This window comes from Carassius auratus, chromosome 31, assembly GCF_003368295.1.
Source record: "Carassius auratus strain Wakin chromosome 31, ASM336829v1, whole genome shotgun sequence".
Classification (NCBI taxonomy): Eukaryota; Metazoa; Chordata; class Actinopteri; order Cypriniformes; family Cyprinidae; genus Carassius; species Carassius auratus.
In genome coordinates, this window is record NC_039273.1 from 19,117,677 (window position 1) to 19,141,534 (window position 23,858).

At 37.2% G+C, this 23,858-nt stretch overlaps 1 protein-coding gene across 1 annotated transcript; it reads left to right on the top strand.

The window, feature by feature from the left end:
* Window positions 1-4,143: 4,143 nt before the first annotated feature.
* LOC113051115 (poly(rC)-binding protein 3-like) lies at window positions 4,144-21,534 on the top strand. The gene is made up of 13 exons (XM_026214723.1): window positions 4,144-4,216; window positions 9,055-9,213; window positions 9,413-9,436; window positions 10,803-10,835; window positions 10,917-11,033; window positions 11,132-11,263; window positions 11,410-11,538; window positions 12,152-12,298; window positions 14,541-14,582; window positions 14,831-14,906; window positions 19,057-19,109; window positions 19,221-19,390; window positions 21,233-21,534. Exons 2-13 carry the CDS (start codon window positions 9,139-9,141, stop codon window positions 21,285-21,287), a joined length of 1,053 nt encoding a protein of 350 aa, XP_026070508.1. The 5' UTR covers window positions 4,144-4,216; window positions 9,055-9,138; the 3' UTR covers window positions 21,288-21,534.
* Window positions 21,535-23,858: the final 2,324 nt, after the last annotated feature.

Below are 23,858 nucleotides of genomic sequence, written 5' to 3' on the forward strand. Positions count from 1 at the left end.
GTTTTTGGTTGCCAGGGCAAGACAACCCTGCACAGATTAACAGCATTAAGGGACCAGTGGATGGAGTTTATTTTTACAGAGCATCAACGGAGCTGTGCAAGTGTTTATGTTTGTTCCCTGCATTTCGAAGATGCTTGTTTTACAAACAAGGCCCAGTTTTACGCCGGATTTGCATATTGTTTATTTCTTAAGGATAATGCAGTCCCAACGAAAAAGGGTGTGTTGGAACCGCAGGCGGTAAGTAAAACTGCTTCAAATATCTCTGTGTTGTTAACTTAGCTATCGGCGCGTAAGCACATCAAGTAAACAATATGCAATGTTGTCATCAAACTGCACTTTCCACATGTACACCTTAAAAAAAAAAAAAAAAGACGACATAAAGTGGAACTTTGTCATTTTCCAAAACCGCTATGCAAATATATACAGTTTCAATACATACCACATAGAGACGTCCTGCTGTAGTCATTGCTGCTGCTGCTCTTGTTAAATTTCAGCCTCTGGATCTGATTCTGGATCATAAATATACGCTGAATCTGACTGTTAGCCATGGTTTGTTTTGGATGATGGTTTTTTCCTCACGGTAATGTCACAGTTTCTAGCGCTCTCAACGCAAAAGCCTACTCGTGCTCGTGATTCTTTAGCTCCGCTCACACGTCAAGCCTCCAGCCACTCGTGTTTTTCCGGGAAAAAACGGTACAGACTATCTTTCTCTTATAAATATAATAAAACTAAAGACTTTTTAGAGTTATGAAGGATGCAGTACTACTCTATAGGTACTCAAGATTAACAGGATATTGAGTGAAAACGAGCATTTCAACCCCCCTTTAAAAAAAAAAAAAACCTGTGTTGACAATACCACTTCTTACATGTCTTAACTTTTGTCACCGGGAATAAACACAAAGAAAATTTAGTTGATTGGATGAGTTTAAATGGGTGCAAAAAAAAAAAGTAGCAAAAGTGTCCCAGTCCCAATAGGAATTAATGGAATTTAGGAGAAAACTGTTTTTTTTTATTACATTAGATTTATATATATATATATATATATATATATATATATATATATATATATATATATATATATATATATATATAATTTTATACTTGAAACAAGAATGCCTCACGCCTTTGCTGCTATGAAGCTCATTTACACATCAATGAATCGTCACAAGCCATAGGGTTTAATATGGATTTATTTGTGCATGTTGTTGTTTTGATTACTTAGATTCTGTTACCATTTGCCATGAATTGTACGACTGAGATACTGCAACGACTGAAGCTAAAATATCATAATTTCTGTTCTATTGAAGAAACAAAGTCACCTACATCATGGATGCCCTGGGGGTAAGCAGATCTAAACATCTAATTTTCATTTTGGGGTGAACTATCCCTTGAATGTAAATGAAGTTGCTCCTGTCATAACAGCTGTGATCTGTATGTTATTGAAGTTCTGACACCTAATTGTCTGAGAGGGTTCTTGGTGTCCCACACCCGCTCCCATTCTACAATTGGTCACCATTTGCTCAAGATGTACTCATCCCAGATTATCTGCAAATAACATAACTGTTGACTTTCTTCCTCTCTATAATAATTAAGCCATTTTGGGGAAATAAGCATGATCAAACATATATTGTGGAATGGAATCTGGGTCGGGGCAGACTATAGTTTCTTACAATGGTTACGAATTGTCAAGACTGTATCATATAAAAGGTGTCTTAGTTGTGTGTGGACACAATAATCCCCCCAAAAAACCTAAACAGTCTCAATAATCAAGCTGTTTGGATTTTATAAGCAGTATGACATCTCAATGCTCAGGCCCTGCCCACAACTGCTGACAGACTGTCCCATATTATCATATTTCCACCATCAGACAGTTTTATGCTGTCTGCCATTTTCTCCACAGTTGAGCAGCTGTGGTGACAATGTCTTGTTAGCAATGCAGGTGTTTTGTAGTTGGAAGTAAAAATGATCATAAAAATCCTAATTTTCTCCTGGTGTGAAAGCCATTGAGGATGAGGTGGATTAGTTTTATTTTTGATAGTAACATGCCACCCAATGCAAAAAAAAAAAAAAAAAAGAGAGTGGTGGACTTAGCAGTATCTCATTATTATTTAAAGAAACATGCACCGAAACGGGTCACTATAAAAGGACCTTGCGTTCCATTCTGAAGGGCTCATCCCATGCCCTATCCCTTCAAAGAGTTTACCCTCAGGATTGAGACCTTTGAAGGGTTGAAGGATGAAAGGGACCAAACAAATGTTTCTTGAAGTGCCCTTCTGCATCATCACATGCTCACATGCAGGAGCCATCGTCATGCAAAGAATCTGTGCAAAGGATCATGGTAGCCCGAAGTGTCTATCCAGTCGTACCCTTCAAAATCCTTCATTACGAAGGGCCCTTTGAAGTGGACAGTTTTGATTTCTTCGGTTCGGAATGACCCTTCAATATGGCGGCCACAATTGTTTTCACTCCGAAGTGCCCATTGGAATGCGATATATCCCATTTGGAATTCACCTAGAGCTTTTTTTGACATGGTAAAATGGTGTTGTCTTACACAGCCATTGAGGAATTTTAACCAAAGTATGTTGCAGACATTTCATGAAGACCCTTATAGAATCATATCAACTTTTGGATAATTGGCATCCAATGTCCCCTGTAATAAGGTAAACCTATAAGTCAGATAAAGTACTTGCTAGAAAGATGATTCAGTATCACCTTCACTTAAATTGATACAATCTATTCCTGTTTATGTGAAATAAGCCTGCTTGAGTAGGTTTGAGCTAACGGACCTGTTGCTAAGGCAGCAACTCCAGGATGAACTACAAAGAACTAAACAATCCTAGACCCTGTCAAATCGCCAACAGTAAAATCCATATAACTGAGTAATCCACATACGAAGAACAGGCCAAGGTACAGACTTAGCATCCAATATCTCAGGGGGTTGTATTGTGCAGTTTACACCAAAGATGTAAACTTTATTTCTTTTGATTGGGAAGACTTTTCCTTCAAAGCAATCTGGAGCTTCACTTCATTGCCTATTTCAATGTGGAACAAATTTAATGCTCTATTTGTGTCATCTTCCCAGGGGCCATTGAACAAACAGCAGGCTGCATATTACCCTCCATTATAGTCGCAACCAACGATCACAATAAAATTTGTTAAGTTTTTTAAAACTCTAACATGGGAAAAACTTGCATTTTTCTGTTTAATAAATCAAGAGAGTGAGTGGTTTTAAGAAGGAGGTTAAGGAAAGCCCATACAATATTCACTTGGTTTTGTAATAATTAAAATGAAGTAGCGCACAAAACACTTTTAATGTAATGTCCTCAGTAAAAGTATGGAGAATATATTACAGTGACTATCAGAATGGAGCACTTCAGTCATAATGACTGGAGCTTAATCCCTCCACAACTGTTCTAACATCGCCATGGATTTGCTCTGGGTCACTTAATCCATAGAAGAGAATGCTAAAGCTCATTGTAATTCTTGGCTGGATGGAACATAGAATTGAAAGTGTAATAGAGTACATTGCATGGGGCGACCACATAACATTAATGGACAGTCCAATGCCATAATTCACACCTGTGTGCTATAGAATGTAAAGATATAAATACCATATCAATTTCAATGAGGGAAGTGGTCCTTGTTGCAAAGAAGTTGGTACCTATTATACCCTATTATTATATCTTTGATTTGAAACATTGCTTTGTTTGGTGATGTGGGGCAGGGGGATATTAGGAGATTTACTTAAGTTATTCATTGTTGGAGTAAATATATGTCATCATAACTAAGATCCCCTCAGGGTAAAGAACAGGCATGACACAGATGAGCACCAACCAATTGTTTTTGCTGAATTATCAGGGTGCTTAATTGAACAGATTCGGATATCTCGCAGGAGGGGAAACCCCTGTGCCCCTGCACCCATGGTATCCTGACCTGCTTTCAGCATTTCACAACACTGGCCAAAGATCTAAACTGAACCCCAAAATCACTTCAGTCTAAATGCGTTTTTGACATCATTCTGTTTTCCGAGAAAGTCACATGTTGTGACACTGTGTTCACATGACTCTATCTTTTAGCCAATTGGATGCCCCCTTTCAATCTGAGTTAACCAAGAGGATAGAGGGAAAATCATTTTCCGTTTGCCAGTTGTTCTGTTATTATTAATCTTTTTGCAAACATCGAAAGTGGTGGCCATCTGTTTCCAGTAGCACCAAAGGTAAAGCCTCTTTTCAAGCTTCTATTTTGATTGTTTTCTGAGGATGTTTCAGAAGGTTGAAGGTTTGTTCTGAATATTTATTATTATGTGCATTTTAAATTTGAACATAAATGAAAATGGATTATAAGCAACCTACATATTGTGACATATTTGTCTTAATGTTTATTTACTTTGATTGAAAACAAACATACAGTTTGACACTGTACATCATTTTGGATGATCATACTACAAATAGCATTATGAAATGTTAGTCTACAAAACCTTTAATATCTGCTTTGAAACTGGTTTTGATTTCTAGGCCAACCAAAGGTCAAACATATCATTAATTAATGAATCGCGACAACTTTTTTTTAAACCTTGCTGGACATTGTTCGGAAATGGTTGTATTTGAAGCTCGAGGACATGCCTAAATGAGTCACTACACCTAATTAAACAAATACAAAGGAACAATACGTGTTTGAGAAAAGTGTGGCTATCTCTTGGAAAAACTGCTCAATTAGATCTCCTTTATTTCTTCCTCACTGTGGTCTGCACAACGATATGTATATTTAACTAAGCTTATGTAGGATAATTAAATTATTGGATAATTACCAAAAAACTTGTCTATGGGTATCTGCACCATCTTTGTATGTGACAGATAGCTAAGGTGGCATTGTGCCGAATTTGACTTTGATCAGAACTGAAAATATCTGAACAGTCATTATCCTGATTATCATCATCATCAGAAAATATCAATATCAATTCATGCTCATAGGCTTAGGGTGATTCAGTATATGTGGTTCTTCAGGGGATTTGAATTTTAAAGCCACTTTGGCCATCAATGAATAATCAATATTTACATAAAAATCACTTATATGTTCAAGCTAAAAGAAGTCAATGACATTTAGTAGATTTGCAACACATGGTATACAGGGTGTCATATTACCATGTCTTTGCATGAAAATGACACGTGTAACTTTTCTATACTCCAATAATTATTTAAGTCATTATTAAGTCATTATTAAAAATGGGCATGTATAAAATAAGAATAAAGTGGTCACTCTTTAATGTTTTCATTGTTAATATCTTCTTTCTGTATTTAATGCAGTTCATGCCTCGGTAGGTTTAAATATGAGATGTCACTCTTTATTGGAACTAAAACCTCAGTCACAGTGCAGAGGGAAGACCCTCTTCTAACGATAAATTTTTGTACATTGAGTGCCATGCAGAGATGTGCAGTGGAAACAGGGGGAGCTTTTTCTGAGCATTGCTAAGCCATGCACAAAGCGTGCTTAATTTGATAGCTGCTTCAGAAGAAGAGGCCAGAAGCTCTTTAGTAGAAAGCTTGACCCACTTTCCCAATCAGATGTCATGAGCACTCCTCCTCTTACAATGCTGCGCACAGGCCAAAATCTCTGACGGTGCTTCTGAAATTAGAGGGGGTGTTCTAGTAGCTAAACTGTGGACATAATGTATATTGGCCACAGTACCGCAGGTAATGTGTATTCTATTACTGGTATACTGAAAGTACAAAAGTAGCTAGAAAAGACTGCATGGTTGAATTTTTTACAAATACTTACTCTGTTTTCAGTGATATAATGGCATTACTTAAACAACTGTGCAATAGTATTTAAAATATATTTATTTATTGCTATGTTAGATGATCTTGCTGTGTTAGCATAGCAAAGAATGTAGAACCATGCAAAAATTACAAAAGAATGGGTAAATTAATCTTTCCATATGACTTTTAGTTTGGGTGCCAGGAAAAACAAAGTAGATGGCCCAGAATATATAGAAAAAAACGTATACTTCGTAGGGAATTTTAGTTCTAATAATGATTTCCTGATGTAATGTAAATGTAAAAATAAAACATAAATAAAAAATAAAAACTTAGATTTTAATTCATTTGTAATATCAAAATGTACTAAATGCATTTTACACTGCCTTTATTTAAAAAAAAAAAATTTTTAATGATGATTTAATATATAATATGAATTTTCATAAATGAATCAATTTTCTCTGCACATATGGTAAACATGGTAAGTGATGCATTATAACAGCTTTCTGCAATCACTGATGTAGAGTCAGCTTTTACATTTCACTAATCTTTAAGGTTTGGATTTGGCTTTAACAAATTTATCCTAGACAAGCAGTTACAGACAACTTTATCCTGGAGCAGCAATCGGAAGCACTATGCAGTGACATTTTTTTGCCATGAATTCTCTATATTCTTCAAGCTGAGCTCGTAAATCAAATGGTATAGGCATCAAAGCAGAATATTCCTGATTCAAAACAGCAAATTGGAGACTGATTTGAAAAATTATTGTGTTTGTGCAGGGTTTTTTGTGTGTGTGCATTGGCTGTGATTCTGCAGCGAAATCTACTAATAACTAACTTGCCAAATAAAAAAATAAAAAAAACAAGAAACCTGGATGTAGCATTGTTTCCACATTTATTAATCCATGTAATTTTGTATCTTTGTGTGCATGTGTGTGTGTGTTCATCTGTAGGAGTGATTAAAAGGTTAGATTGAAAAAGAGAAGAGTTTGCTAATTTAAAGCAAACATACCTCAAACAGTGCCATACTGTATGTGGCGATTTTGTTTTCTACACGACCTCATCACATCAGACAGAAGTGGAACTCTAATTAGAAAAAACGATGCAAAAACAAAGCTCCTGTCCACACTCCATCTTAGTAGGGCCTTTCCTCTGAGGCATTATGGGTGCAAAAGTATTTCAGAATCAGACCTGATTCATCTATGATCCCCTTGGCACAAAATAATGCCATCTGTTTCAGCCTGATTGGCCCTTATGAAAGTGTGTTGTGTATAATCCTCCCTTGTGATTAATGGTTCATCCCACTGTTAAAATGTTTCTCTTCAAGCTATATAGTTTTTAAGAACTGAATACATCAAGATGTGAGATGTTTCTACAATAAAGCATATCTTTCAACCTATTCTTTTATATAACTGAGGAGGTTTATTTATTTGCCTCCGGCTTCTAGTCTGCTAGGCCTGGCACTGATTGTCGATTTCTGTAGAATATTTTTGCTGTTACGACTAGACACCAACCCCTGGATGTTGTTAATCTGGATTAAAGTCTTTATGTAATCTGGCGTCCTGTAGGAGATTGGAGGACATCTGGCTGTAGAGCTCATCCTTCTCTATCTGTCCCCTGCTTCCTCTGCCTGCTGGTCTGAGATGCGCAGAGCAATATTCTAAACATTTTGATTGTTGGATTGATTTTATTGTACAATTTATTCAGATAAATTAATGCTTTACTTTTAACAGGCTATTCTTTTTTATTTGTAATAAGACAGCATTTTATTTTATATTTTGTATTTCAGCCAGTCATCTGAGCTGTGAAATAATGCAGCCATGGGGAAATTATCTGCACACAATCTATTAACTGACAACTGATCTGTGTCAAAGGCTGCAGACAGGGAAAATAATAGTAATAAAAATAACAATAATCCATCATTATTTTATGCTTGTTTTGCCTACAGATACATGGTCACTGGCAAAGCATCTGCTATAATAGTAATAAATGTACAAGTAAATAAATGTACTTCGAAAATCATTATTTATTTGATTTAGTTAACTATTTAGCTTTTTCAATGTATTATAATCTCTGATGTTACAAAATCTAAACTTGACCTTAGCAATATGTATTAGAGTTGATATGACTCAGATGTCACTCTAGTTATTAATTTTTGTTTTCCTTTGATTATGACAGTATATATATATATATATATATATATATATATATATATATATATATATATATATATATATCAAAATAACTTAAAATTCACTTCACTGAATAGAACAGGTTATGTGAACTCAGTAACTGATTATATAAATGAGAAAATAAACTGAATTAGTTACAGCAGATTCCAAGTTCACAGATTTGCCTTAGAGTCAGTAAGAATATTAAATGTAAAAATTAATTGTTAGTTTATGTGTTTTTGGAAAATATTAATATATGCAATGTCTGCTAGTATTTCATGTTCTGTTATGTTGGGACCTAAACAGAGTTTTGAGGCTACTATTGTGCTGAAGAGCAGAGACTGTTGTTAGGTTGATGATAGGCCAATGAATAGTGAGCTAATATTTATGCTGATTTATTTAAAGACCAGTAATTACACTTGCTCATAGTGCAGTCTCTTTGTGAAATATGTAAGCACATGATATGTGCTATTGCTAGTTAGCAGTTAACTGCAAGATTTTTTAGTTAATTTAAAAATTTAATGTTTTCGATATGATACTGATATTATTCAAGGCAGCATTGTCGATATCTATATTGATACCAATAAAATAGATAATGATAACTACTTACTTTAAAAAAATGTTTTAACATTCAATATGACTTAACTGTAACTTATTAGTTTATATTTTTGTTTACACATTGTTCAAATATGTGTATACTGTAGTTTACACATGATTTTAATCTACAAATAGTTGAACTATGGTCACTTTAGTAAAACAATGGTTCATTTTCATAATGGACTGCCAGTGAAAGGCTATTGCATGCATAAAATGCAACCTTTTTTATTTTATTTTCATTTTTTTTATTTTTTTTTATTGTGAATGATTTACATTAACATTGCAGAACAGAACATGATCAATATTATCTTTCAATGTTCAATTTAAATAAATGTAATTTCCCAAACTAGGTAGACTAATTTCAATTTATTTATTGTGAAATAACTCAAACATATAAGTTTTTTTTTTCTGTTTCTTCAAACTGAAATGAGTTATCCTAACGTGTTGGGGTTTCCATTGCAATAATACATTTTAATTTGGTTTTGTTTCAAAATGAAAAAAAGTTTTTTGTTGTTGCTTCTTTCAAATTTTTAGGCTACTGTGTGGTGACCACTGGCCCCTATTCCTTAACTGCTCCTGTGAGTTCCTAACTAATTCACCCAGTCCTAAATCCTCACTATGGAGCCCAACAAAGTGCAACCTGAAGGAGGACTTAATGTCACTTTGACTATCAGACTCCTCATGCATGGCAAGGTAAAAGAACATGAATCTAATCTAAAATTTCCACATACACAGTTTACTGCACCATGGTAATAAAACCACCAGTGATAGACAACAGATTGTGTACATAGTACTATATTTTGTAAGAGGACAAAAATGTCTCTCCTTAAAAGGAAATGGATAGAAGTTTGTTATCACAATAAACACGTTTTTTTTTTTTTTTTTCTTGCAGGAGGTTGGCAGCATTATAGGCAAGGTAAAAACGACACATTCAGCCACCAAGACATTATTTTCAAACACGTGGATGGCTGAGCACCCATGGGGAAAACTCAAGATATTCTGTATTCACCATCATATTGGCGAAAAAGACCTGGGATCACGATGAACTAAAACAAGGAAGAGCTTTTTAGTGATTAAAAAGGAAATTCTCTTTATGTGCATTCTAGGCTATATTATCCATGGTCGGCGTGATTTTGCCAAGTAAGACATGTTCTTGGATCAGCATCTTTTTATGATCCTGGATCAACATTATTGTCCAAAAATATAGACTTTACCCAAACCCTAACCATATTTTATTCCAAAAATCAGTGGGAAATGATAACTGATTAACAAGGGTGTAGAAGCACCTAATTCTGATTGTAAGCCTCAAACAGATATTTTCTGAAAACTTCTATCTCTGTTCTGATTAGTTGATTGGAATGTTGTTCCAGGATCAACAAGGATGTTGATCCAGGAACATGTTGTACTTGGTGAAATCACAATCACCATTATTCATTTAGATTTGTATTTTATTTATTTTTTTCGGCTACATAGGCCTACATGCTGCAAAGTTTTGGGAATGACATCTGCATATTAATGTGGAATTCACACTTAAAAAGAGCAATAGATAAAACAAAAAAATATACATGAAGATGTATGTGCATTGAGGCTAGAGCTACTTTCTGAAACACCCTCAGTATTTAATTCTGGAACCAGACCTGGATAAAACTGTGTTTGAGCAGTTTTCATTATAAGTAGCTCATATTTAGGCAATCGCACTGAGTTTTATGTAGCAGATCTTCAAAGTCGAAAAAATTTGCAGGATATTTGTCAATTTCCTTCGTGAAAATCTATATACAGTTAAAGTACACAGTATGCACACGGGCTTAATTGGCCTTACAAAAATTAACCATGGTTTTACTGCAAATAAAACCAAAAAAACATTAATAGTATAGATAGTATATTATACTATAGATAAACCATGGATTTATCAAATGTCTGTCGACTTGACTCATGTATTTTGTGGTTTGTGTTTTTCTGTTTGCGAATTGAATTCTTCATAAAGCGCACAATCGCACGGAGAAAAGGACTTGAAAAACTGACACCAAGCCTAGTAAAAAACACTGAGTAATAAGCCCATATAATTTTCTCAACCAATTATATTTTGTTGATAATTTATTAATTTATTAATTAATTTATTAATTAATTTATTGGTGGTTGGTTGGCACCCGGCAGAAACATAAATCAGCGTCTATGCTGCCTTTTTTTTTTTCTGTATGGATTTGAACATGTATTTATTACAAATGTACATTGTGCAATCATTAACATCTGTGTTTTATCAAAAATGCGATTATTCTTTTCAGAAAGGAGAAACTGTGAAGAAGATGCGTGAAGATGTAAGTAGCATTACAATTCATTTTAGTTGCTGTGGTAAGTGTAACATGGTTATTATAAAACGTCACAAACTGTTTCTACAGAGTAATGCACGCATAAATATTTCAGAGGGGAATTGCCCAGAGAGGATAGTTACCATAACAGGACCCACAGATGCTATATTCAAGGCCTTTGCCATGATCGCATTCAAGTTTGAAGAAGTATTCTAATTAACTTTTCTAATTACACATTTTTACTAAAACCCAAAAATAAATCAATAAAAATCTGTAATAGAAATCAATGTTTTGGTTCTATGCAGGATATTGTTAACTCTATGAGCAATAGCCAGGCTACTAGTAAGCCTCCAGTGACTTTGTGTTTGGTCGTGCCGGCCAGTCAGTGTGGCTCTCTAATTGGGAAAGGAGGCTCCAAGATCAAGGAGATGAGGGAGGTACGTTCAAACTTATAATTTGTTCATGATCTACATATTTCATAAAGTGTGGCATTATTTATTTTAATGCTCAGAATGCCATTGTTACTGAAGTATGGTAGTGCTGTGTTCCAAGGGTTTCTGATTGTGCTGTGCTTGTTCCCCAGACTACAGGGGCTCAAGTGCAAGTGGCTGGAGACATGTTGCCCAATTCTACTGAGCGGGCGGTCACTATCTCAGGTGCTCCAGAGGCCATTGTCCAGTGTGTGAAGCAGATCTGTGTGGTCATGCTGGAGGTAAGGAATAGACAAATTACAGTGGTTTTGAGGTTAAAGAAATAGTTCACTCAACTCTCATTGAAACTTTTTCTGATTTCTGTGGAACACAAAAGAAGATATTTTGAAGAATGTTCCAGCTGTTTTTGTCCATATTCTGAAAATCAAAACTATCAAGTCACAAAAAGGCGGTGTGGTGAACAGATAGAAATCTAACACTTCCACTTTCAGATCTAACACTATCCACTTTCAGATCAAATCCAAACATCGATCAGCACATACATACACAGATGATATATGTAAAATATTACGTTACAAACATCAAACAATGACAACCCAACAAAATGTTATGAAGTGCAAAAACCACAGGTATGGATTAATGTTGAACATTCTTAAAAATATCAGATTTTATGTTTTGTGGAAATAAGAAAAATACGTTGTATAACAGATTTAAAATAGATTTGAATATCAGAATATATTATTATGTCAAAGAGGAAGTTGCCTTTTTATCATGGTCTCATTTTGTTATCATCTAATACATTCTGTTCTATTATAGTTTTCCCCCACTTTTCTTTAGTTTTTTTTTTATTACAATCTTTTCCATCTTTATTTGACCTCCACTGACTTTTGCCAGTCCCCACCCAAAGGTGCCACAATTCCATATAGGCCGAAACCTGCCACTGCACAAGTCATTTTCTCTGGGGGCCAGGTGAGAGCAGATACTCTGGCAGCACCAGCCACAGCCGGCCTCAGCTTGTTACTGCAGCATCAGCCTCTGCCTGTGAGTATTGTTAAGCTATATTCTAATTTGTTGAGATTTGATGAATTGGTTTTTGGTAAATGTGAGCCAAAATCATCACAATTAAAAGATCCAAAGACTTAAACTACTTCAGTCAGTGTGCATTGAATTTATTTAATACACCAGCTTCACAATTTGAGTTGAATTACTGAAATAAATTAACTTTTCCACAACATTCTAATTTATTGAGATGCAGATGAGATATTATTTATATGGGGTGATAAATGTAAAATGTATTACAGTCTTTTTGGATAATTGAATTACTTAAAGAAATTCTAACAAAATACAATTTTATGTTAATAGAATTCGTACAAAAAAAACAAAAGCCAGTTGGATTTCTTCCCCAGAAAATGTAAAGCCAGTACATGATTTAATGTACAGAAAGACAAAAGCCAGTTTAATTAATTTCATTACATTAACAGAAATGTAACAGCACTTCATTTGATTCAGAAAATCAAATGTTAATTTACTTAATTTATAAATTTTAATGGTTAAATAAAATACATTTGGTCCACAAAAGGAAATGCATATTGTGACATGATGAACCATGAAATGGACTGTGCAAATACCGGCAGCTATATCACCCCGGAGCCCAAGACCGGTTGCCCACTGAAGCTAAGCAGGGCGAAGCCTGGGCAGTACCTAGTAGTGGTGGGTGATACTGCAAAATTTGGTATCGATCCGATACCAAATACATATTGGGTCAGTATTGCTGATACCGATACCAATACGATAGTTTTTACTTAAAAAAAAAAGTGCAGGGGAGAGCAGTAGGTCTCTCATTATTTCTGAGGTAAATTAATGATCAATTATTTAGGCAATATTTTTGTATTAATGTATTGAAGTCCGCAAAATTATTAGTTATTAGGCACTGTAGAATGACTTCTTTACATCCTTTAAAAAAAACATAATAATAATAATAATAAAGATTAACAAAAATCTCTCACTTTTTTTCTGGTTTTAAAACCAAATGAAATAAAGTGCACACAATTATTACTGAAGAACAAACAAAGAACAAATATACCTGTGCAATTACATTCCCTGAGCCCCCCTTCTGGACTTCAATGTGCTATCAGCTTTACTCACTCTGTTCGCTGCTCCTTGTGTCAGTGAGTCACGTGACGACAGACACAACAATGACTATGACAGCAGAGCAGCAGGAGGGGGAGGAGTAGCAAAGTGGGCCCAGATTTGAAAGCAGCGTTTGCTCAGGATTGTAGAGGTAGAAGACATGAGCAAAGTATAATTAACGTAGATGAGAGATATTTAAATTAAAATATCGATTCAATTACTATTGTATCTTCCGATACCAATACCAGGGTTGGCATCGATACTATCGATATTTAGATCGATCCGCCCACCCCTAGTACCTAGATGGTAGACCTCATGGGAAAGCTATGTTATTGCTGGAAGAGTTGCTTGTTTGTCCAGCAGTGGGTGCTCACCCTATGGGGGTCCTAGTGTAGTGATGGGGCCACTATACTGTCAATAAGCGAAATGAGTAGAGGTGTGACATTGGCATCCTGGCAAAATTTTCCCATTGGCCTCTGACCATCATGGCCTCCTGACAATCCCCATATCTACTGACTGGATTCATAACTCTGTCTCCTCTCCACCAGTAAGGTGGTGTGTGGTGGGTGTTCTGGCTCAACATGGCTGCCATTACATCATCCAGGTGGATTGTGCCAGTGGTGGGGGATGAGGAGATACCCCCTGACTATGTAAAGCGCTTTGACTGCCTAGTAAAGCGCTATATAAATGTAAGGAATTAATATAACATTTTGTGGACAAATAATCCAGATCCTTTTCAAAGTCGAAATACAGTACAGTAAATAATTCAAAGACATTCATTCATCCAATTCTTTTCATGGACTAAAATATATGTATTTGATAATCTCCATGAAAGTTGTTTTCTCTTACATTCACCCTTTTTTGCACAAAATGGAAGGACCTTAGCTTTAGAGTTCTGTGCCAAAAAAAGTTAATGAAATGAAGAAGACCGTGTTTACAGCATCTAAATTTACCTAACTCTGACATCATTCGAACCCGAGTGCACACTAAAAAAAGTTAATTCAGGCCATGAAATTAATTAGTTTTCACTTGTGTTGCACATGTAAAATGGGATTTGAATTAAATATAATTACTATAGTTATAAAGTTTGTGTACCTCTGGCATTGATATTGAATTCTGTTATGTACATTGAAGATTTTTTTTCCTTTCTTAGGCCTACACCATTCAGGGACAATATGCCATCCCACACCCAGACGTGAGTACAACTTCTAATCCTTCTTCTTTCTGTAGTGTAGGGTTTGTGTTAACCTTTTTTTATGACCTGCTTTACTAAAATTCATTCAACTGATATTTTTGTGTTTTTTATAGAATGCAGTGTCAAAAATTAGATTTCTCACAGCTTCCCCTTGTTAGTGCCTAGATGAGTTTGTAAAGGTCCAAGCAGGACTTCTTTATTTAATCATAACTTCTTAGGTGTACTGATCCTCCTCCCTTGCCCAGCAGTTGACAAAGCTCCATCAGCTGGTTATGCAGCAAACCCCCTTTACCTCCCTCGGACAGACCACCCCCGCTTTTCCTGGTACGTACCCAACCCCCCGCTACACACCCTTCACTATATACCTGTAGGTCTTTCATTAACTTTTGTCTTTCACTCTTCTCCCTCTGGATGGGTTGCATATTAGTCCCACTGCGCAATGTGACGTCGGAGTGACGTCTTTTTCATGTAATTTTTAGACGTCCAAATTCGGTCCATTGAAAGGGTTGTTTTGTAACGTCAGGCAACGTCTTTTTTTGACGTCTTCCGCACATCTAATGTTGACATCCGTGGGACCTCTGTGTAAGGGCTATTTATAGTCCAAATGTGGGCGTTTGTGGACGTCTTTTCAACATCAAATTTAGACTTATTTTGGGCATTGTTTTTATAACTTCAATGACTGTGGTCCCATGTTTCCAGAGGATGGAGGACATGTTTTCTGTTTCAGTTAACTTTCCTGTAGCTTGTTTGGCTCAAATTCTAGTTTCAGCAGGAACACAAAATGATCTGGAACAGTATGCCACCTTCTGAAATGGTACTAGATAATTTTCCAAAATCTACACTTGATTGTCTCAGCACCAGGTGATAACTGGAGATGCATACGAATGTGTAATGTATTTCCTGTTGAAACTAGCTGTTGAGCCAAACAAAGCTACAGGAAAATTAACTGGCACAGAAAACATGTCCTCGATCCTCTGGAAACATGGGACCACATACAACACTACAGCTACTCAAATACAAATCACAATTCAATATTACCATTTTCATCTTTATTCAAAAATAAATTCACCAGCGATGCAGGGTTGAAAAGCTGTGCCATTTTGCAATGATTAAACAGTCGCGCGAATTTCCTGTCGTGTTGCCTCGGCCAAACAGAGTGGCGTTTATTGGTTGGGTTATGATAATGTGCTGCCTCGATCAATCAGAGTGATGTTGACTGGTTCCCTTTCAGTCGGTCATGTTCTACGTTACGTCAAAAAGAGACTAACAAATGGGTCCCACTTTATATTAGGTGGCATTAACTACTATTTACTTACATAAAAAAATAAGTACAATGTACTTATTGTGTTCATATTGTATTGTAAAACACTTTTGCTGCTATTGAGGTGGGATAGGGGTAAGGTTAAGGAGAGACTAAATTATTAATTAAAATGTAAGTACATAGTAGTTAAGGCCACTTAATATAAAGTGGGTCCAACAAATCTCACCCGAGAGCCCAATCACCTTCGAGTGGTTACAAAACAAGCCAATGGTACGCTGAGTACCTTGGTCTGCGGAATTTGCATTGCGAGCTCTGTATACAGTATAAGGAGCAGCGCAAGCAACTCGCATTCAAGCTTTCACTTTGGAGCCAAGCACATCCCTTGCTGCTTTCAAGACAAGTGTTTCAAGACGAATCAACTGGTGTTGGTGTGACGGCGCGATTCAGCGCTTCGTCTAGGTTTCCTACGTCTGCTCCTGCGTTCCACCTGAGTGCTTCAGCACCTCTAAAAGAGCTTTTTTTATTAAGCTAAAAGAGTAACAGGCTGAATTTGCGTCTTTTTGAAGATGTAATTCCGCCAGTGTGTTTTTTGGGTGTGGTCGTTATATCGCTCGTCATGATCACTGTGTCACGTGTCTGGGGTTTAACTGCCCGAAACTGTTCTAGTACTTCCTCCGCCCTCACTGCCATCGATGATGGGGAGGCCAAGGGGTATGCTGGGATTCCCCCAGTGGAGTGTTCTGTTGCGATGCAACTGTGTCTGCAGAGCCCCTCTGCATGGCGTGGTGGTCCCAAGCTGCCCTTCTAGGCCTGTAAGTTCTCATCCATGCTTGTGTCCAAGGCTTAAAGAGCTGCGGGCCAGGACGCTCCTGCCCTGCACGCCATGGCCTACCTTCAGGTCTACCAGGTCAAGTTGCTCAATCAGCTGCACGGGGGCAGTGCTGACCCGGGGGTTTTGCAGGAGGCATGCACTGCTACCGACAAAGGTCACTGCACGCTCCTTGGGTCAGGTGATGTCCACTTTGGTAGTCCAGGAGCACTACCTATGGCTGAGCCTGGCAGACATGAGGGAGCCTGATCGGGCTCATCTCCTCAACTCCCTGGTTTCTCAGGATGGCCTCTTCGGTGACATGGTAGAGAGCTGCCCAGAAGCAGTCTGAGGCCATCAGACACATCCTGCCCCGGCTGCCCACTGCTGTCTCCACTCTGCCGCCGGTGCAGCCGCTTCAGCCTGCTGGAGATGGGGGTGAGATGGGGGACCCGGATTTGGAGACATCAGCTCGTCAGGAGATGGTAGCAGGACCACTCCTTCCCACGGAGGAGGGCCGGGGGAGAATCCTTGGTTCTCATTTTCTTTCTGTTCCGCCACTGGCCCTGCAGGCATATGGCATCCGCGGCGGCAGTCTTACCGCTCAGGTTACTCCATATGAGACCGCTTCAGCACTGGCTTCACGACCGAGTCCCAAGATGGGCATGTTAATTGGGCAAGCTCCAAGTGACCGTCACTCCGGCCTGCCTCTGAACTTTCACCCCATGGTTGGACCCCTCATTTCTACAGGCTGGCGTTCCCATAGAACCTGTGTCCAGACACGTTGTAGTGTGATCAGATGCCTCTGCCATGGGCTGGGTTGCCATGTGCAATGGGCATGCTGCGTCAGGCTCCTGGATGGGACCCCGACTTCAGTGGCATGTCAATTGTCTTGAGTTGCTTGCAGGACGGCTTGCTCTGCACCACTTCAGGGCCCTGCTGAAGGACAAGCGCATTCTGTGACTGTAGTGTACATCAACCGTCAGGGCGGTCTACTCTCCCACCGCACGTCGCAACTCGCTCACCATCTCCTCTTGTGGAGTCAGAAGCATCTGAGGTTGCTTCGTGCCATTCACATCCTGGGCAGGCTCAATCGTGCAGTCGACGAGCTCTCATGGCAGCAATCTCTCCCCCGGGCAAAAGAGACTCCACCCCCAGTCGGTTCAGCTGATTTGGGAATGCTTTGGAGACGCTCAGGTAGACTTGTTTGCCTCTCCAGAAAATTTCCACTGCCAGTTATTTTACTCCCGAGGGCACCCTTGGCACGGACACTCTGGCACACAGCTGGCCGCTGGGCCTGCGGAAGTATTCATTTCCCCCAGTGAGCCTTCTTGCACAGACATTGTGCAAGATCAGGGAGGATGAGGAGCATGTCCTCATGGTTGTGCCTTTTTGACCCAGCCGGACCTGGTTACCCAAACTAGTACTCCTCACGACAGCCCTTCTCTGGCCAATTCCTCTGAGGAAAGACCTTCTTTCTCAGAGATGGGGCACCCTCTGGCACCCACGTCCCGATCTTTGGAACCTACATGTGTAAGTTCTGGACGGGTCATGGAAGGTTTAGGTACCTTGCCACCTCAGGTGGTAGCTACCATCACTTCAGCTAGAGCAGCTTGAACCTCTTTGTCACTTGGTGTTCGGTGCGAGGACCCCTAGAAATGCCCGATCAGGTCAGTGCTTTCCTTTCTTCAGGAGGGGTTGGAACGAGGGCTGTCTCTGGGAGGAGGCAGACCCAGCCCTGGTGCTGCTCTGTCCAGTATGTGCATATGAATCTACGTAGACAAAGATCAGTGCCTTAGGACTTCAGACCAGCTCTTCAGAAGAGAAAGGCTGTCTCCAAGCAGAGGTTATCCCACTGGATAGTGGATGCTATTGTCCTGGCTTATCAAGCTCAAGACCTGCCATGCCCCCTATGTACACTCAACTAGGAGTGTAGCTTCCTCCTTGATGCTGGCGCATGATGCCTCGCTAAAAGACATCTGTAGAACTACGGGCTGGGTGACACCTAACACATTTGCAAGATTTTATAATCTCCATGTAGAGCCCGTGTCCTCCCGGGTACTCGCCCCTTTGGGCCAGTGAGGACCTGCTCTGTGTCAATCTGCTTGCTGCATGGGCAAAGTGGGCAAAGTTATAATAATAAGAAATATGCTACACATGTAGCAAAAATTTGTCACTGTAAATTACAAGAAGACTTGTTATTTTTCAATTTCGAAACTGTAAATTTATTTTTTTATTAACAGTATTTAAAATTACATGCCATTACATTTATTACGGTTTTCACCATATATAGTAAGGGGAACTTTTTACTGTAGCATTTTTTTGCGTTTTATCATTAAAATTACAATTTTTACAGTGTACATTTTTAACATGGTTAAAATCTCTCTCTCTCTTTCTGTTTCTAGGTCTGGATGCCAGTTCACAGGCCAGTACTCATGAACTCACCATTCCAAATGATGTGAGCATAATCCTTTGTCCTCAGTAACCCCCTTATTTTATTAAAGAAGAATTTAAGGAAGAGTTGTTGATTTTCCAAACTCAATTTAATCTGTCTGCTTTATGTTTCTAGCTAATAGGCTGCATAATCGGACGTCAGGGCACAAAAATTAATGAAATCCGTCAAATGTCTGGGGCTCAGATCAAAATTGCTAATGCAATGGAGGGGTCATCAGACCGTCAGATCACCATTACTGGAACACCTGCCAATATCAGCCTGGCACAGTACCTCATAAATGCCAGGTGAGATTCAAAGTTAGCAATGACATGTAAAAACAGATGTTTTTTAATAGCAAACTAATAATTTTAATTGTTACATTTTATAGGGGGGGGGGTATTAAAGATACACCAAAAAGCAAAAATTTTATAACAGTGTTATTATGCTAACAGTCCTAACAGCCTTATTTTCAATGATGAATTTTTACTCTGAAATAGCAACACTCTATTTGCAATGATTATTACTCTAGTTTTCAGTATTCCCTAAGGAATCACCTATGTGATTTAGTATTCAAGAAAAAACTTCCTTCTTATTATTACACTGAAAAAAATTATAAACGCAACCCCAACCCCAATTTTCGTGAGCTGAACTCAAGGATCTAAGACTTTTTCTATGTACACAAAAGTGTCATGGTGTCTGGTCTGTGTTTCCCTGGGTGTCCACAAGTGGTCTCACTTCCCCATAGGCACCTCACCGCAGGCACTACATTTCCCACTAAGCCTTGTCCCTTCATCACGGTAATTGCACACCTGTTAATTGCACTCAGCTGTCTTCACTTTCATCATCATTATCATGTCTGGTGGTCTTCTGCGCCACCCTGGTGGGCTTCTGTCTCGACCGCACGGATGTGGTCGTGTGGATGTGAAAAGTAGTTATATATACAGAATAAAGAAACAAATAAACCAACATCAAGACTTTGTCCTTGATTTTACACTCAATAAACCATCTTATAGTTCTTATGTGAAAAATGATGATCCATTCCTTGGCAAAAATGAGATTTTCTTTCCAAAGAAAAACATTGTGTGCGTTGAAATCTGTTGATCTACCTCCCGACTATAGCAGATGAAAGATCCTTCAAAAAAGGAATCCAACACAAAAGCATATCCACTCGGAACAGTATTTGATTGAACACAGTCACAATTAGGCATGTATCCAAACACATTTTTGAAGTGAAATGATAGGAAAAAGAAAAAAGTCCTTCTGAAAAATATAAAATACACAAAACAAACATAAACATTCCCCCACATTCTAAATAATGAAAGAAGCCAATATTCAAATATACTCACATGTTGAGCTTAGAACCAAAGGTTGCTTCAGGCAATTGCCACCATCTGCTATACAAATCAGGTGTGTCTAACGAGACCCCTCTAGTGCCTCGTAGTATCACAACACATAGAATTTTGAATTCCATTACCCTAAGTATATGGAAAAACTGTGACTGACATTCCACTCTGTTACAGTGCTGCACATTTTAGAGTGGCCTTTTATTGTGGCCAGCCTAAAGCACACCTCATGCCAAAAATCATGCTGTCTAATCAGCATCTTGATATGCCATACCTGTGAGGTGGATGGATTATCTCGGCAAAAAGGAGAAGTGTTCACTAACACCGGATTTAGACAGATTTGTGAACAATATTTGAGAGAAACAGGCCTTTGGTGTACACAGAAAAAGTCTTAGATCTTTGAGTTCAGCTCATGAAAAATGGGGGCAAAAACAAAAGTGTTTTTGTTCAGTGTATAATTAGTCCAAAATTGTTGTGGTGTATCAATGACATTTTTTTCAGTACTGAAATATAATTATGTCTTAATAATGCATTATTGCTGAAATTTGCTGAAGGAAAATATAAAAATCTTAACTTTGAATGTACTGTATATTATTCATTTTTATTATTCATACACCACATTACATTTTCCTTTTTAAATGCATTTTTAAACATATCTTTAAAATGGTTTCAATATATTAAAAACAATTGAAACAGTTCAAAGTTTTTTTCTTTTTTTTTCTTTTTTCTTGTAATGAACAGTTTTATTGGTCACAGATCCTTATGCTGTGCATACTAACGTTTTTGCCATTATGCTCTCTGCAGGTTCAGAGATGTGGCAGCCATGTGGACTGACCCTTCAACCATGACAACCTCCTGAAATCATATTATGCTCTGTTTATCTAAGGCGTTCTGGTCTTTAATTTTGGGCCTTATCAGTGTTCCGTAAAACCTGGGAATTGATATAGTCAGACATTTGTGTCTCAGGATTGTTGAATTACAATCAGTGTAATAAAACCAGTTCAATTTCCAAGACAGCAAGCAGTTCCGGCCCACATTTGGCCCACGTGAAATCCATGCGGGCCAAATGTGGGCCAGATTTGGGCTGAAACTGCTTGCTGTCTGGGTTATTCATTCCATAAAATAACAGAAAAACAAAGCAAAGCTTCACCCAACAAAAAAAAAACTCTGAAAAATTGATTTATTGTCTACACTGATGGGTCTCTTCAGTAAAAAGTATTCTAAAAAGCAGCCTGTGTGGCTGTGTTTGGAATTGTGTCTGTGTACAAGAATATGATGCATTTAACTTATTAATTAGATATAGTTTTGACTTTTAGTGAAGAACATTAGCATGCTGAATGTCTAGCAGTTGTTATTGCTTTTATTTATTTAAATGCTCTCTCAGTATTTTACAGTATTTAAAAAAATTTATTCAAGTTATCATACAAGTAATGTTAGCAATAAATTGTATTAAAATATGCTTCTTTTAACATATGTAATAGGCAAAACAGGCAGTCAGAAATGCTGTGATTTTAGAAAAAGAGAAAAATTTCCAGTTCATTTTAATTATGGTCACACCTATGTAGATTCATTGCTGGTTTATAATTTTATTGTTTGTTTCACTTTTGACATTTTACTTTGCTAAACAACATTGACGTTGAACGTGCTTCAAGTAATTGTAATAGTTTATGAAGCAATGTACTTTGTTTACATCTTTGTTTAATGCTGTGTTGTGAACTGCAATAATGTGAATAATTGAAAGTGACAGACATAAGTAGTCTAGACAAAAGGAAGATTTATCAGCTGTGGACCACAGAAGAATTGACCCTTTTTGGCAATGCATCTATGATTATGCGGCAGTAATAGAAGTTGATTTGAATGTAATGATGTGACTTTTTAACAGGTCATTTGCTCTTTAGCTTGTCAAACATAGATAAACAACAGCTCAAGGTCTTTACATTTTCTTTTCAAACTGAGCTCAATAGCTCGTAATTACATTCTAAGTTGGATTCACAAGTCATATATGTTAACAGTGTTCTGTTCAGAATGTTTATTTATATCGAAGAAATGGGCTTTGATGAGTTCAAATGTAATGTAGAATTATTTCATGTGTGCATTTTGGTGTTGACTTATATTAAAGGTTTTATTTGATGATTTATATGTGACACAAAATGCCATTTTACTGCATTGCAAGAGCTCTTATTAGGAATACACTGAGTTCATGTAAGTGAATGTATCTGTTTCTGTCATTTCTAATGGTTAATAGACCTTTCATTTTGCTCCACTGATACAGTGACTTTTGTATATTCATACCCATATTACAGGGTTTGAATTTACAAGCATTGCTATTCTGAATGTCTCTGCAGTCTTACAGTATGACATCTCATGTAATCAATTATGACACCAAACTGGGTGACACTGTACTTTTATTAAACTAATGTGCTTATTATTATTGTTTTCTTGTTTTATAAAATGTTCATAAAAACATTTAAAGACTTACATGCACACACCTGCCAAATTCAGTAGCTGAGTGACCCCTTAAGAGTTACACAAGAACAGCTTTTTACTCTCTAGACTACACAATACCTTGATTATTGAATACTTGTTGATTACTGAATAATGATTACATTCAAAAGATATCAAATGTTAAAAAGATATATGAATGATACATGTATTTGAGTGAGATTAATCAATGCAAATTTAAAAATGTCCATAAAATAACAGTTTTTAAATTAGCTTATTCACTAAGTATCACTGCAAAACCATAAAATGATCAGGGGGCTTTGCCTTAGGGGGCTCACACTATGAAACCATTCGGAAAAACAGACATTTGTCATTATTTATTCTAAAGGTCAGGTTAGTGTACAGTAAACCATGTTAATTGTACTATAAGCTATATACTAACATTACATATTTAATTCTCATGCCTCTCTATGTGTAATTGGTCACTGTGTGTAGTGTGTGACAAAAATGCCTTTTTTCATTTTAGATGAAAATTGGGTTACACTTTAGAATACTGTTTCTTACTTACTGCATAACTAATAAGGAATTATTGAAGAAATAACAGGTGATTAATTAAGACTTAACTTACTACTAACTACTAAGGAAGATGTGTTAACTAATCAGTATGTAATATAATTTTATAACTGTATTAAGTAACAGATAAGTAGATAAGTAGATAACTAATATATCCTGACATACCTCCTGAAGAACTGCTATTAATTATCTACTAGTTAAGGTTCAAGAAATATAACTATGAAATAATTACTACTGAACAGTTATACGCAAATAGTCACTATAATTATCAGGTTGTAGCCCACATATCAAGTACTTGAGTAAAAGTGCAGATACCCCGATACAATTTTACTCCAGTAAAATTATAAGTAGGCCTATTCATTTTCAAAATTACTTGAGTAAAAGGACAAGTACAAAGTACTACTACAATAACAAC